Source organism: Rhinoraja longicauda, chromosome 23 (genome assembly GCF_053455715.1).
Source record: "Rhinoraja longicauda isolate Sanriku21f chromosome 23, sRhiLon1.1, whole genome shotgun sequence".
Lineage (NCBI taxonomy): Eukaryota > Metazoa > Chordata > Chondrichthyes > Rajiformes > Arhynchobatidae > Rhinoraja > Rhinoraja longicauda.
Genome location: NC_135975.1, coordinates 30731875 through 30747356, shown reverse-complemented (window position 1 = coordinate 30747356; position 15482 = coordinate 30731875). Strand labels below are relative to the sequence as shown.

The 15482-nt window shown below is 46.4% G+C and overlaps 1 protein-coding gene across 1 annotated transcript; it reads right to left on the bottom strand.

Moving 5' to 3' along the window:
* Positions 1-476: 476 nt before the first annotated feature.
* spx (spexin hormone) lies at positions 477-14562 on the bottom strand. The gene is made up of 6 exons (XM_078420080.1): positions 14557-14562; positions 12823-12903; positions 12652-12709; positions 8755-8817; positions 6932-7059; positions 477-590 (listed from the first exon to the last, which is right to left on the bottom strand). The coding sequence occupies exons 1-6, from the start codon at positions 14560-14562 to the stop codon at positions 477-479; spliced, it is 450 nt and encodes a 149-aa protein (XP_078276206.1).
* Between the last annotated feature and the right edge of the window lie 920 nt (positions 14563-15482).

Sequence of the window (15482 nt, the reverse complement as noted above, 5' to 3'; positions counted from 1 at the left end):
GGTTACTTGAAGTTAGAGAAGTCAATATTCATAACGCTGAGGTGTAAGCTGCCCAAGCGAAATATGTCAATTTAAAAAAACAGGAAATTCTTTAAAATTCACACATTTAATTATTGTGATTATGCTTTAGTGAAATGGCAGACTGTGAATGTTATCAGAATTGTTTTATTATTACAAAATCATGTTTCATATTTTGAACAGAAGATCATTTGAAATAGTATCAAAAATTGAGGGATAACATATTTTTGATTTTCTACTTTGCAGCTGTGTTTTAAACTTGAATCAACTATGGCTGAAAATGATACTTGGCAAGAATAATTAGCTTTTAAAAAGCTTAAAAGCTTTTAATCCATTAAACAGATCTACAATACAAATGGATGATCCAAAGGTTGTATATCCGTAACCATGTACAATGTAAATAATAACTTACAGACATTCTCTTGTGCAAGCAGAGTTAAATAGCACAGAGATGACGTCTAATCTAACGGTTCAACAAGGGAAACTCGGCAGAAGTCCAAGTATTTAGAGTGTTTTTCTCCAGTTTGGATTCTCTTCTCAGACATACTACTGTTTACTTTCCTCATCCTCATCTGTAATTTCAAAAGAGTTACAGGTTACAGGGAATAATTTGTAGACATTGGTGTTTAATAAGAACAGGTAACCTGCAAGTTGAGTTGAATGCATTAGATTCGTACAGCAGGGAAACATTCCCTTCAGCCCAACCTGCCCATGCCGACCAAGATGCCCCACCTACATCTTCCCTAACTAGCTCAAGATGCCTATCAAAGCTAATCCCACCTGCCTGAGTTTGGCCCATCCCTTTAATCATTTCCTATCCATGTATCTATCCAAATGTGTTTTAAAAAGTTGTTATGGTACTTGTCTCAGCTACCTCCTCTGGCAGTTTGTTCCAGATACCCACCACCCTCTGTGTGAAAAAGTTGCCCCTTGGGTTTCTATTAAATCTTTCCCCTCTCACCTTCAGTCCTTTGGTTCTTGATTCACAAAATGCTGGAGTAACTCAGCATCTCGGGAGAGAAGGAATGGGCGACGTTTTGGGTTAAGACCCTTCTTCAGTCTGAAAAGGGTCTCGACCCGAAACGTCGCCCATTCCTTCTCTCCTGAGATGCTGCCTGACATGCTGAGTTACTCCAGCATTTTGTGAATAAATACCTTCGATTTGTACCAGCATCTGCAGTTATTTTCTTATACTTTGGTTCTTGATTCCTCTACTCTGGGTAAAATACTCATTTACCCTATCTATTCCCCTCATAATCTTATACCCCTCTTTCATGTCACCACTCGGCCACCTGTGTTCCAAGGAATAGTCCTAACCTGCCCAACCTCTCCTTGTGGCTCAGGCCATCGAGTCCTGGTAACATCCGAAAATCTTCTTTGTACCATTTCCAGCTTAACAACATCTTTCCTATAACAGGGTGGCCAAAACTGAACACAATACTCACCAATGCGGACTCACCAATGTCTTGTACAACTGCAACATAATCTTCCAACCTATACTCAATACTCTGACTGATGAAGGACAATGTGCCAATAGCCACCTTGACCATGCTATCTACCTGTGGCTCCACTTTCAAGGAACTATGTATCATATCATATCATATCATATCATATATATATACAGCCGGAAACAGGCCTATTCGGCCCTCCAAGTCCGTGCCGCCCAGTGATCCCCGCACATTAACACTATCCTACACCCACTAGGGACAATTTTTACATTTACCCAGCCAATTAACCTACATACCTGTACGTCTTTGGAGTGTGGGAGGAAACCGAAGATCTCGGAGAAAACCCACGCAGGTCACGGGGAGAACGTACAAACTCCTTACAGTGCAGCACCCGTAGTCAGGATCGAACCTGAGTCTCCGGCGCTGCATCCGCTGTAAAGCAGCAACTCTACCGCTGCGCTACCGTGCCGCCCCTCCTGCACTCCTAAATCCCTCTGCTCTACAACACTTCCCAGAGCCATGTTACTCACTGTGTAGATCCTGCCCATTTTAGACTTCCAAAAATACAATATCTCACTTTTCTCTGTATTAAACTCCATCAATAATTCCTCAGCCCACCTGTCCAACCGATCAAGATCCTGCTGCACTTTTTGATAATCATCCTCACCATCTGCAATACCACATACTTTAATGTTTAAAGAAAATGCATACACTTTATTAAAAATAATATTTCAAGTGCTGGGGAAACTCAAGTCAGGCAGCATCTGTGGAGGGGAATGAACAGGTGACATTTCATGTTGGGACCCTTCGACTGATGGAATTAGGGGGGGAGAATTCTCCACCTCTCTCTTCCAGCTTTCTCTCTTCCACCCCCCCCACCCCACTCCATACCAGTCCTGAGCCAAAACAATAACTGCCCATTCGTTCCACAGATTCTGCCTGAGGGGATGGATGGGCAATGTTTCAGGTCAGAACCCATTTGCCACATCTGAATATTCTACAGCCTCATATCCTCTTAATGTCACATCTATTGCTATTTCCATGATCAATATTTACAGACTCGCACTAATAAGACCAATTCACACAAGTAGTGGTGATCCTAGATGGTAGGAGAATTTGACTACATAGTGGCACGGTGGCGTAGTGGTAGAGTTGCTGCCTCATAGAGCCAGAGACCCGGGTTCAATTCTGACTACGGGTGCTGTCTGTACGGAGTTTGTATGTTCTCCCCGTGATCTGTGTGGGTTTTCTCTGGGATCTCTAGTTTTCTCCCACACTACAAAGACGTACAGGTTAGTAGGCTATTTGGCTTGTAAATAATCGCCTCATTATAATTGCCACTAATGTGTAGGATAGTTTAAATGTGTGGGGATCGCTGGTCAGCACAGACTCGTTGGGCCTAAGGGCCTGTTTCTGTGCTATATCTCAAAACTATGAAATAAAATGCCTCGCTGTGTGGGTTTTCTCTAGGATCTCCAGTTTCCTCCCACACTACAAAGACCTACAGGTTAGTAGGCTAATTGGCTTGGTATAATTGTAATCTGATTGGATCGAACCCGGGTCACTGACCAGCTCTACTTGATGCGCCACTTTGCTGCACTATGTAGGCTCGACACTAAAAGACATGTGGTGAGTGATAGGTGGATACAGATGAGGGGGATTTTATAGGCAAATGGTTGAACAAAGGCCAGAGATGAAAAGACAAAAAGATAGTAGAGGAGAGGTGCGATAAAGAGGCGGGATAAGAAGAGAAAATTGTGCAGCCGGAGGAAGGAAATGCCAGGATTTGTCCTGCCCCCACCTCTCTTCCAGCTTTCTCCACCTCCACTACAATCAATCTGAAGAAGGCTCTCGACCCTAAACGTCACCTGTCCGGAGATGTTCTCCAGAGATGCTACCTGACCTGCTGAGTTACTCCAGCACATTGTGTCTTTTGTTGTAAACCAGAATCTTCAGTTCCTTTTGTCTCTATTTTAGGCTCAACGCTACTCAGATTTAGTAGACAGAGAATCATCAAGAACAAGTTTGAATTTGCATGTCCTTTGAACACTTGGAGTAATCCAAAACATTTAACGGACAGTTAGTTATTCTTGAAGTATGTTCATTAATTTTCAACTTAATTATACTCACCAGAAATTCACTGATCACCTCTGCTTGATACTGGGACAATATTGATCCTGAGTAGCAGAGCAATTACGGCAACAGCAATTATTGCCCCAGCAACCTAATTTAATCAATAAACTACAGAACTGTCTGTGTGGAGTCTGCATGTTCCGATCATGTGGGTGTTCCTTGGATGGAGGAGAAATATCAGAGGAGTTTAGTGTGGCCCTGATTTTGGGTTTGATAACTGCTGGGAAGCACATTGCGTCTGGAAGCGTTGTACTAAGAAGTCAAAATTACACTCTACAGAGATGCCTGACATTGTCAAAGAGTTCAACAACACTTGAACAGGTAGATGGAAAGGAAATGTTTAGAGAGATATGGGCCAAATGAGGGGTAAATGGGACTGGTTTAGAAGAGGTATCTTGGTTGTTATGGACAAGTTGGACCGAAGGCCTGATCCGTGCTGTGTGGCTCTATGACTCCATGATTATAGACTCCAGATGGACGAGTCGTGCTGACAGGCCTGTTGCCCCGATGTATGAATCGATCACTCTTACAATTTGACATGTTCAAAATTCAAGTGTTATTCTGAATCTTCACATCATATCAAACACTATTCTGCTAATTTACAATTTCTGATCAAGGTTATCCCGCCACTGTATATTGTTTCTTTTTTTTTTCCTAATCAGATGTGCAGCACTTTGGTCAACGTGGGTTGTTTTTAAATGTGCTATACAAATAAAATTGACTTGACTTGACTTGACCTTATTACATTGAACATGGAACAATGCAGCACAGGGACAGGCCCATCGGCCCACAATGCCTGTGCCAAACATGATGCCAATTTTAACTAATCCTCTCTGCCTGCACATGGTCCATATCCCTCCGTTTTCCACATATCCATGTGTCTATCTAAAAACCTCTTAAATACCACTATCGTATCTGTCTCCACCACTACCCCAGGCAGCACGTTCCAGGCACCACCCTCTGTGTATAAAATGCCCCACACATGTCTCTTAAATTTTGCCCCTTTCATCTTAAAACCATGCCCACTAGTTTTTGACATTTCCACCCTGAGATACAGGGTTCTGAGTGTCTACCCTGTCTATGCCTCTCATTATTTTATATACTTCTCGCCAGTCTCCCTTCAACCTCCCTCGTTCCAGATAAAACAACCCAAGTCTAACATGTAAAACATATAAGATTATTAAGGGGTTGGACACGTTAGAGGCAGAAAACATGTTCCCAATGTTGGGGGAGTCCAGAACCAGGGGCCACAGTTTAAGAATAAGGGGTAGGCCATTTAGAACGGAGATGAGGAAAAACTTTTTCAGTCAGAGAATTGTAAATCTGTGGAATTCTCTGCCTCAGAAGGCAGTGGAGGCCAATTCTCTGAATGCATTCAAGAGAGAGCTAGATAGAGCTCTTAAGGATAACTGAGTCAATGGGTATGGGGAGAAGGCAGGAACGGGGTACTGATTGAGAATGATCAGCCATGATCACATTGAATGGTGATGCTGGCTCGAAGGGCCGAATGGCCTCCTCCTGCACCTATTGTCTATTGTCAAAAACAATGATTTTTTCCTACATTTTCCTACATCCCATCTCTTTTGATGTTTCGTCTTCACACCTTACCTTGCTTATCTCCGTGTATTCCTCTCCCCTGACTATCAGTCTGAAGAAGGGTCTCAATCCGAAACATCACCATCCCTTCTATCCAGAGATGCTGCCTGCCCCATTGAGTTACTCCAGCATTTTGTGTCTATCCAAGTCTGTCCAACCTCTGCTTATAGCTAATACCCTCTAATCCAGGCAACATTCTGATAAATCTCTTCTGCACCCTCTCCAAAGCCTCCACACCCTTCCAGCGATGGAGAGATCACAACTTCACACGTTAACTGCTATAAGAATTTCATTTAAATAAAGCAACAGCAGACTTATGCTAGAAACAAGGAACTGTGGAAGCAGGTTTACACAAAAGGACACAATGTGCTGTAGAAGGGCCCTGACCCGAAACGTCACCTATCCATGTTCTCCAGAGATGCTGCCTGACCCGCCGAGTTACTCCAGCACTTTGTGACTTTTAGCCTTCTGCTTGAATTAGCACAATATGGAAAAATTCCACTAATCCAGCACTTTGCTGGGGATGGATGAACAGGTATTCCAGAATATTGGATGAAGCTCCTGGTATTTTCCAAACACACTTATTTTACGCATGACACAGTCGTGCGATACATTCCGCACCATTTCCCAGGGCGCAAATGTTAAGGACTGGAGGGCATAGCTTCAAGGTGAGATGGATGTGCGGGGCATGTTTTTTATACAGAGAGTACTGGGTGCCTGGAACGCGCTGCCAGGGGTGGTGGTGGAGGCAGCTATGACAGTGGTGCTTAAGAGGCTTTTGGATAGGCACACGGATATGCTGGGAGTAGAGGGATATAGATCATGTGTGGGCAGAGGAGGTTAGATTAATGGCATCGTGGTTGGCATGGACATTGTGGGCCGAAGGGCCTGTTCCTGTTCTGTGGGCCAGTTGCCGAACAATCAGTATTTCCGAATCAGACATGGTCATAAGGCATAGGTACAGATTAGGCCATTCGGCCCATCGAGTCTGCTCGGCCATGACTTAGTATCTGAATAATCAGATACTGCTTCATCCTTGCATCACACTTAATTGTTTTTTGCAAAATTTATACTGGTATGACATGAAATAGAATATCCTCAGCAATTAAGATTACTGCCTGCTGCTGTCTAAACCACAATAAACAGCCTAGTGAACGGTCGTCACAAGGAACTGCACGATGCAGAAAACCACAAAGTGCTGGAGGAATTCAATGGGTCGGGCAGCAACCGCGGAGGGAATGGACGGGCGATCTTTCTGATTGGGTCTCTTCTTCAGGGTCAGTAATCACAGAGTAGGGAGCAGTGAGAGAGGGTCTCACAGAGGTCCCATTGGAGAGAGAAGGGGAACGTCTGACAAAGCCGGCATACTTTGAGGAGATTTCACAGTAAAATGGACACACAAGGAACAACAGACGATAGAAATTGCGACACACAAGGAACACAAGAAAATGGACACACAAGGAACAACAGACGATAGAGTAAAATGCGAATTGCTGGAAGAACTCAGTGGGTCGGGCAGCATCTGTAGAGGGAGTGGACGGGCGACGTTTCAGGTCGGGAATGACCTTCAAACCATTCTTCAGACTCTGAGCCATTTCCCACCGCAGATGCTGCCTGACCCTTTGAGTTTCTCCAGCACTCTGTGTTTTACTAATGAACGGTCTGCTGTGGGGTTTTTCTATGTCTCACCATTCTCTCTCTCTCTGTATATATTGGGGCTTTGCTCTTTCACATACCTCAGAGTGCAGTGAGCTTGCAGATCGCTTGCCAACGTACTTGCCCTCTCGTGCCTGCCTCACCGAAGCAAGGAGGACCGCCATTGCTTCTGACAGGGATGACGGGTTGGTGTTTTGGCTTCTGGTTTCTGATAGAAGAAACAAAAAGAACAGCTATATTTGAATCTGCATGGACCCACCCGAGGGCCCGTCGGTCGGTCGGTGGGACCCCGAACCCGCCCACAGGTTGGTCGGTCGGTGCAAGAGGGAGGGAGCTGGACATGTCAGATGTGAGGAGAGTGGGCCGGTGGAAGGGTGAACCGCGGTAATGACTCCAGCGCCTTCAAAGGTCGGCTGCAGGAGATGCCCCTGCAAACACAAAGATGGCCAGATGGGCTGACCAGACTTTGAACTTGGAATAATGGCATCAAAAATGGTGGCGCCCGCATGTGCGATACATGCAAAACGGATTTCACTGTGCAGTTGAATACGTGACATAGAAACATAGAAAATAGGTGCAGGAGTAGGCCATTCGGCCCTTCGAGCCTGCACCGCCATTCAATATGATCATGGCTGATCATCCAACTCAGTATCCCGTACCTGCCTTCTCTCCATACCTCCTGATCCCTTTAGCCACAAGGGCCACATCTAACTCCCTCTTAAATATAGCCAATGAACTGGCCTCAACTACCTTCTGTGGCAGATATAACACCACTGACTATTGACTACTGAAGAATGACTTTTTACTGCTGATCTGTTAATGGTAGAAAGAGGAGTGGGAGTGGGCCATTCTCAATTGTATCCCATCTAATGCAATACCAAACTATTGCATGCAGAAGGGTCTCGACCCCAAAGGTCACCTATTCCTTTTCTCCAGAGATGCTGCCTGACCCGCTGAGTTTTGTGACTCCAGCATTTTGGGGTCTATCTTCGATGTAAACCAGCATCCGCAGTTCCTCTCTACACGTGCAGAATGCAGAAGGTAGACACACAAAGTGCTGGAGTAACTCAGCGGGCCAGGCAGCATCTCTGGAGGGTATGTATAGATGACGTTTTGGGTCAAGACTCTTCTTCAGTCTGAAGGAGGGTCCCAACCCGAAACATCACCTATCCATGTTCTCCAGAGACGCTGCCTCGGCTCGCTGAGTTACTCCAGCACTTTGTGTGTTTGTTAGTAAGCCAGTGCCTGCAGTTCCTTGGTTATCCTCATGACTAGCTGCCATCTGAGACAGTGGCCGGTGGCAGCGGCAGTGCCTATGTACCACAACGTGGCTCCACAATTGTCCAGAGATGCTGGCCTGACCCACTGAGTTATTCCAACATTTTGTGCCTATTGTTGGTTTGAATCAGCACCTGCAGTTCTTTTTTATTACCTGTAGAATGCAGAACATTATTGAAATGTCCTGACTCTTACCACAAAACACTTCTCCAATTCTCAGGTTGTACCATACAATCCAATGGTATGATGATTGAATCCTCCAGTTGTAACTAATACATCTCCACCTCCCCCTAGCCACCCCCTTCCACATGTATCCCTCCCTCTGGTTTTACATTTCACTTTTCTTCTCTCCTTATCTCACACCCTTTGTCCACCCATTTGTCAATCACCCCCTCACCTGTATCCACCTATCACTTGTCAGCTTGGCTCTCCCCCCACCTCTTTTCTTTCCACCCCCCCCCCTCCCTTCTCCATCGACAAAGAAGGGTCCCGACCCCAAACGTCGCCTGTCCATTTCCCTCCAAAGATGCTGCCTGACCCGCTGAGTTCCTCCAGCACTTTGCGGTTTGCTCCAGATCCCAGCACCTGCGGTTCCTCGTGTCTCCGTCTCTCCTCTGCCTCTTACCGATATCTATTTTCTCAAAGAGGTCGCTGTCTTTTCCATCGTCCGCTGTGAACCGCCGTCCCTCTGTGGAGATAATTCAAGCAGAAATTTGAAACTGCGTGGAAAAAAAATGGTCCCGACCCGAAACGTCGCCTATCCAAGTTCTCCGGAGATGCTGCCTGGACCCGTTGAGTTACTCCAGCGCTCTGTGTCTTAAAAACAAAACTATTTTGCATTTCCTGCACGTTCACTAGAAACTTAACACCCCGTGAAATTTCCTGAACTTTCAATAGAAACGTAAGATGCCGTGAAATACGAAGTCAGCTGTTCGAATGTGAACGGTGCGAATTCTGAAACGATATCTTGGAAGAGGTTATTGTTGGGATTTTCACAAGAGATATTTATACCTGCCTCTGAATTTATACCTGTCTCTTTGCATTCATTGACGACAAGCGCCAGTTGAAGTTCGGGGAATGACGTTTACTTAAGAATTGTAACCAGCGACTTTAAATCCATGTACTGACTTTCAAGCCCTTTGGCTAAACGAGACTACTTCACAACCCAGAAATGCATTCACTCTTTGAAGGTAATCGTGAGTGCTTGTTAGTACAGTACAAAGTTAATCTAACCCAGTCTTTCTCGCCCCAATAAATAATTATTTATGAATAGGTGACGTTTCGGGTCGAGACCCTTCTTCAGACTGTCCACCCGAAACGTCATCCAATCATTTTCTCCAGTGATGCTTAATCTTTGGAAGGAACTGCAGATGCTGGTTTAAACCGAAGATAGACACAAAATGCTGGAGTAACTCAGCGGGACAGGCAGCTTCTCTGGAGAAAAGGAATGGGTGACGTTTCGGGTCGAGAAACGTCTGAAGAAGTGTCTCGACCCGAAACGTCACCAATTCCTTCTCTCCAGAGATGCTGCCTGACCCGCTGAGTTACTCCACTTTTCTGTGTCTCTCTTCGGTTTAAACCGGCATCTGCAGTTCCTCCCTACGCAGATAATTATTTAGGATCTAGTATGAATTGTGTGTGTGTGTGTAGATTGAAGCTGATTATATAATTAATTGTAAACCAACCATGTATCTCAATTTACCAGGTATTCTAAAACAGCGTAATCTTCCACGTCCAATACTCCATCGATAGGGATAGGCAGAAATAGTACTTTAGAGCAAAGCACAAAGTCCTGGAAGAACTCGGTGGGTCAGGCAGCATCAGTGGAGGGAATGTACAGACGACGTTACGGGTCGGGACCCTTCCCAACACCAATAGAATAAAGGTGGAAGGGGGTGGGAGGGGAGGGGGGTGGCTGGAAAAGAGAGTTGGGCGGTTCTCCTGTTCCATCAGTCTGAAGAATGGTCCCGACCTGAAACTTCGCCTGTCCATTCCCTCCACAAATGCTGCCTGACCCACCGTGTTCTTCCAGGACTTTATGCTTTGCTTAAATTTCCAGCGTCAACAGTAGACACAAAATGCTGGAGTAACTCAGCGGGACAGGCAGCATCACTGGAGAAAAAGGAATGGGTGACGTTTCGGGTCGAGACCCTTCTTCGGACACAGCATCTTAACCCAGTCTTAACCCAGCATCTACAGTTCCTTGTGCCTTCAATTTACCTCTCGCGTGTGTCAACCCGTAAAGAAATAAAGAACGGATATAATTTCATATAACCATTTTAAACCTCACAAAATAAGAGGAAACAGGAGGAACTGCATGCGCTAGAATCTCGCGTAGAATGCAAAGTGCTGGAGTAACTCAGCGGGTCAGGCAGCATCTGTGGAGGGAATGGATGGCTCTGAAGAAGGGTTCCGATCTGAAACGTCACCTGTCCATGTCCTCCAGAGACGCTGCCTGACCCACTGCGTTACCCCAGCACTTTTGTGTTCCACGCGACTACTGACTTGCAATCTTGGTCATTAAACTTTACCTTACATTAAACTTTATGCAGCTTTATAGGGCTTCGGTTAGGAGCATTGCATACAGTTGTGACCGGCCTATTACATGAAGGATATGGCGGCTTTGAACAGGGCGCAGAGGAGGTTTACCAGAATGACAATAGACAATAGACAATAGGTGCAGGAGGAGGCCATTCGGCCCATCGAGCCAGCACCGCCATTCATAGAAACATAGAAACATAGAAAATAGGTGCAGGAGTAGGCCATTCGGCCCTTCGAGCCTGCACCGCCATTCAATATGATCATGGCTGATCATCCAACTCAGTAACCTGTACCTGCCTTCTCTCCATACCCCCTGATCCCTTTAGCCACAAGGGCCACATCTAACTCCCTCTTAAATATAGCCAATGAACTGGCCTCAATTACCTTCTGTGGCAGAGAATTCCACAGACTCACCACTCTTCGTGTGAAGAAATGTTTTCTCATCTCGGTCCTAAAGGACTTCCCCCTTATCCTTAAGTTGTGACCCCTAGTTCTGGACTTCCCCAACATCGAGAACAATCTTCCCGCATCTAGCCTCTCCAACCCCTTAAGAATTTTATATGTTTCTATAAGATCCCCTCTCAGTCTTCTAAATTCCAGCGAGTATAAGCCTAGTCTATCCAGTCATTCTTCATATGAAAGTCCTGCCATCCCAGGGATCAATCTGGTGAACCTTCTCTGTAGTCCCTCTAAGGCTAGAATGTCTTTCCTCAGATTAGGAGACCACAATTCAATGTGATCATGGCTGGTCATTCTCAATCAGTACCCGTTCCTGCCTTCTCCCCATACCCCCTAATTCCGCTATCCTTAAGAGCTCTATCTAGCTCTTTCTTGAATGCATTCAGAGAATTGGCCTCCACTGCCTTCTGAGGCAGAGAATTCCACAGATTCACAACTCTCTGACTGAAAAAGTTTATCCTCATCTCAGTTCTAAATGGCCTACCCCTTATTCTTAAACTGTGGCCCCTTGTTCTGGACTCCCCCAACATTGGGAACATGTTTCATGCCTCTAACGTGTCCAGCCCCTTAATAATCTTATACGTTTCGATAAGATCTCCTCTCATCCTTCTAAATTCCAGTGTAGTCGCTCCAGTCTTTCAACATATGACAGTCCCGCCATTCCGGGAATTAGCCTAGTAATGACGCCAGGAGAGAGGGTATGAGCTACAGGGAGAGGTCGGACAGACGTAGATTGTTTTCTCCGGAACGGCTGGGGTTGAGAGGACCTGATAGAAGTGTGTAAAATGATGAGAGGCATAGACGGGGTCGACAGTCAGATGCTTTTCCGCAGAAGAGAAAAATCAAATTCTAGAAGGCAAAGCTTCAAGCTAGGAGCAAGTAGAGTAGCGGAGATATGAGGGACATTTTTATTTTACACAGTGCTTGGAATGCGCAAAATGCAAGGCAGAAACCATAGCGGCATTTAAGAGATCTTTGGATAGGCACACTGATATGCAGGGAATGGAGGAATACAGATTATGTGCAGGCAGATATGAGTTGGTCTTGACATCGGGTTCAGCACAAATCCTGATGGAAGTGGATACAATTGTCGGGGGAATAGTCGGGATCTTTTCCCCCGGGTTGGAAATGTCAAAAGCGACAAGGCATAAGGTTTAAAGTGAGAGAGGGAAACTTTAGATTTACGAGGCAACTTATCTTACACAGAATATGCAGGGAATGGGAAAATAATGAATTAGGTGCAGGAAGGTAAGAGTTGGTCTTGGCATCATGTCCAGCACAAACATTGTGGGCCGAAGGGCCTGTTCCTGTACTGTACTAATATGTGCCAGGTGTTACAGGGGGAAGGCGGGAAAATGGGGTTGACAGGGAAAGATAGATCAGCCGTGATCAAATGGCGGAACAGACTCGATGGGCCGAATGGTCTAATTCTGCTCCTATGTCGTATGATCTTACGGTCTTATGTAACCCTCTATGTAAACGGAGGCACGTAAAGAGAATTGGATCTTAGGTCTTGACTTACGTGCGCCTTTCAGGTACAATATTGCTTGAGGGGTCCAATTGCGTCTCTGGAAGTGACCCTAATGAGGAAGAAAGACAATCGCGTCAGCGCCAACTACAACCGTGGGGCGGGGGGTGAGAGTAAGGGTGGGTGGGAAAGACTGGGTGGATTAACAACCGGGGCAGTCAGTACCTGTGGGACGTCCCGAGATTGTACAAGATACGAAGACACGAAAAACAGCAGCAGGCCTTGAATCGTGACCGTCCCCAGACCCTGCACAACAGAATGAACCTCAGTAAACCAGTCACCGTTTGGTTCAGACAAACAGCGTGGAAACAGGCACTTCAGACCACCGAGTCCACGCCGAGCAGCGACCACCCACACGTTCACTAGTTCTATGTAACCCCACTTTCTCAAACGCCACCCGTCCTTTTCCTCCAGAGATGCTGCCTGTCCCGCTGAGTTACTCCAGCACTTTGAGTCTATCTTCGGTATAAACCAGCACCTTCAGTTCCTTTCTACACAGTTTGTCTTAACTGTTTGACTTTACTGATGCGCCGTTGAAAATGCAGCTGCGCTTGGTTTAGTTTAGTTTAGTTTAGTTAAGAGATACAGTATGGAAACAGGCCCTTCGGCCCACCGAGTCCACGCAGACCATCGATCACCCGCTCACTAGTTCTATGTTACCCAACTTTCTCATCCCACAGTGGCACAGCTGTATAGTTGTAACCTCACAGCGTCAGAGACCCGGGTTCGATCCTGACCACAGGTGCTGCCCGTATGGAGCTTGTACATTCTCTGGGTTTGTCTGGGTTTTCTCCGGGTGCTCCGGTTTCCTCCCACACTCCAAAGACGTGTAGGTTTGTAGGTTAATTGGCCCTCTGTAAATTCCCAGCTCGTGTGCAGGGAGTGGATGAGAAAGGGGGAGTAATATGGAATAAGTGTGAACTCGTGATCGCTGATCGGCGCGGACTCGACCCGATTCCACGCTGTATCACTAAAACTAAAAACCAAAACTCCCTGCACAATAGGAGGCTACTTACAGACCCTACAGAATCCGCACATCTTTGGGGATGTGGGAGGAAACCTGAGCACCCGGACGAGACCCACTCAAGGTCCACAGGGTGAACGTACAAACTCCACACAGACAGCACCCGAGGTCAGGTTCGAACCTGCATCTCTGGCGCTGTGAGGCAGCAGGTCTACCAGCGCCACTGTGCCGCCCCAACTTACACTAACTTTTAAAATAATATATGGTGCAACTTTCTGTTTTGCAAATACCGGGATTGTAGTTTGCTCTCCTTCCATAGTTTTCTCGCTATTGGGTTATTCCCCCTGTCCAACCCAGAATCTGAATTATAGGCAAAATATATCGCAAAAAAAACCCCTCCAAGACAGTGGCTCTTAACCAGAAGTTTAGACTTTGTTAGGAAGATCGTTTGCAAGGAATATTCAGTGGGAGAGGGATAATCTTCCATAGAATTGAGATAGAAGGAACTGCAGACGCTGGTTTACAAAAAGACACACAGTCCAGCACTTTGTGCCTATTATTTTCCAATAGGATGGAGCACTCTTTCTCTCTCTCTCTCTCTCTCTCTCTCTCTCTCTCTCTCTCTCTCTCTCTCTCTCTCTCTCTCTCTCTCTCTCTCTCTCTCTCTCTCTCTCTCTCTCTCTCTCTCTCTCTCTCTCTCTCTCTCTCTCTCTCTCTCTCTCTCTCTCTCTCTCTCTCTCTCTTTCTCTCTCTCTCTCTCTCTCTGTCTCTCTCTCTCTCTCTCTCTCTCTCTCTCTCTCTCTCCTCTCTCTCCCCCTCTCTCTTCACTCTCCCCCCCCCCCCTCTCTCTCTCTCCCTCCCTCTCTCTCCCTCCCTCTCTCTCTCTCCTCTCTTTCTCTCTCTCTCTCTCTCCCGCCCTCTCCTCTCTCACTCACCTTCATATTCGTGCCTGGCTCCGCGTTGCAGGTTAAGTGGCGTTTGTTGCTGCCCGCTGCATGCTCTCTATAAATGCTCGCCCTTTCTTCTCCGAAGGGGCCACTTGTCAATCTTGGAGCTGAAGAGTTGCAGCCCCGCTCACCGCGACGTCAACAACCCCGTCTCCTGTCCCGGACGAGACTTGACCGACTGTCCAATGAAGAAATGCCGCCACATTTAGCAGAGGCGTTTTAACGGTGTTTGACTTACCCAGCCACAAAGTGCTGGAGTAACTCAGCGGGTCAGGCAGCATCTCTGGGTGACGTTTCGGGTCGAGATCCTGCTGCGGACCTCTGAAGAATCAGACAATTGAAGCCAAGTCTGATTATTGGACGAAACAAAACGTCACCCATCCTTTTCCTCCAGCGATGCTGCCTGACCCGCTGAGTTATTTACTCCCCACGTTGTGTCTAACTTCTGTGCAAACCAGAATCTGCAGTTCCTTTCTAACTTTATTACTGCACTGATGCGCGGTTGAAAATGTAACTTATTTCGGTTTAATTTAGTTTAGAGATACAGCACGGAAACAGGCCCTTCAGCCCACCGAGTCCATTCTGACCATCGATCACCATTCACACTATGTTATGTTATCCCACGTTCTCGTCCACTCCCTACACACCAGGAGGCAATTTACAGAGGGCCAATTAACCTACAAACCCGCACGTCTTTGGGATGTGGGAGGAAAACCCTCGAAAGCCACGCAAACCCACACAGGTCAGGATCGAACCCGGGTCTCTGGCGATGTGAAGCAGCGACTCTACCCGCTGCGCCATCGTGCCGCCCCAACATCATGCCGCCCCCGAGCTGAGAGACATTTGAAGCCAAACCTGACCTTGAGCGAAACACAAAGTGCTGGAGGAACTCAGCGGGCCAGGCAGCATCTGTG

Coding starts and splice junctions, on each gene's coding strand:
- spx (XM_078420080.1), bottom strand. Junction 7,060..8,754: donor CTTTGAGAAAATAGATATCG/GTAAGAGGCAGA, acceptor TTCTTCTATCAG/AAACCAGAAGCCAAAACACC. Junction 591..6,931: donor CAAGCTCACTGCACTCTGAG/GTATGTGAAAGA, acceptor TTGAAATTACAG/ATGAGGATGAGGAAAGTAAA.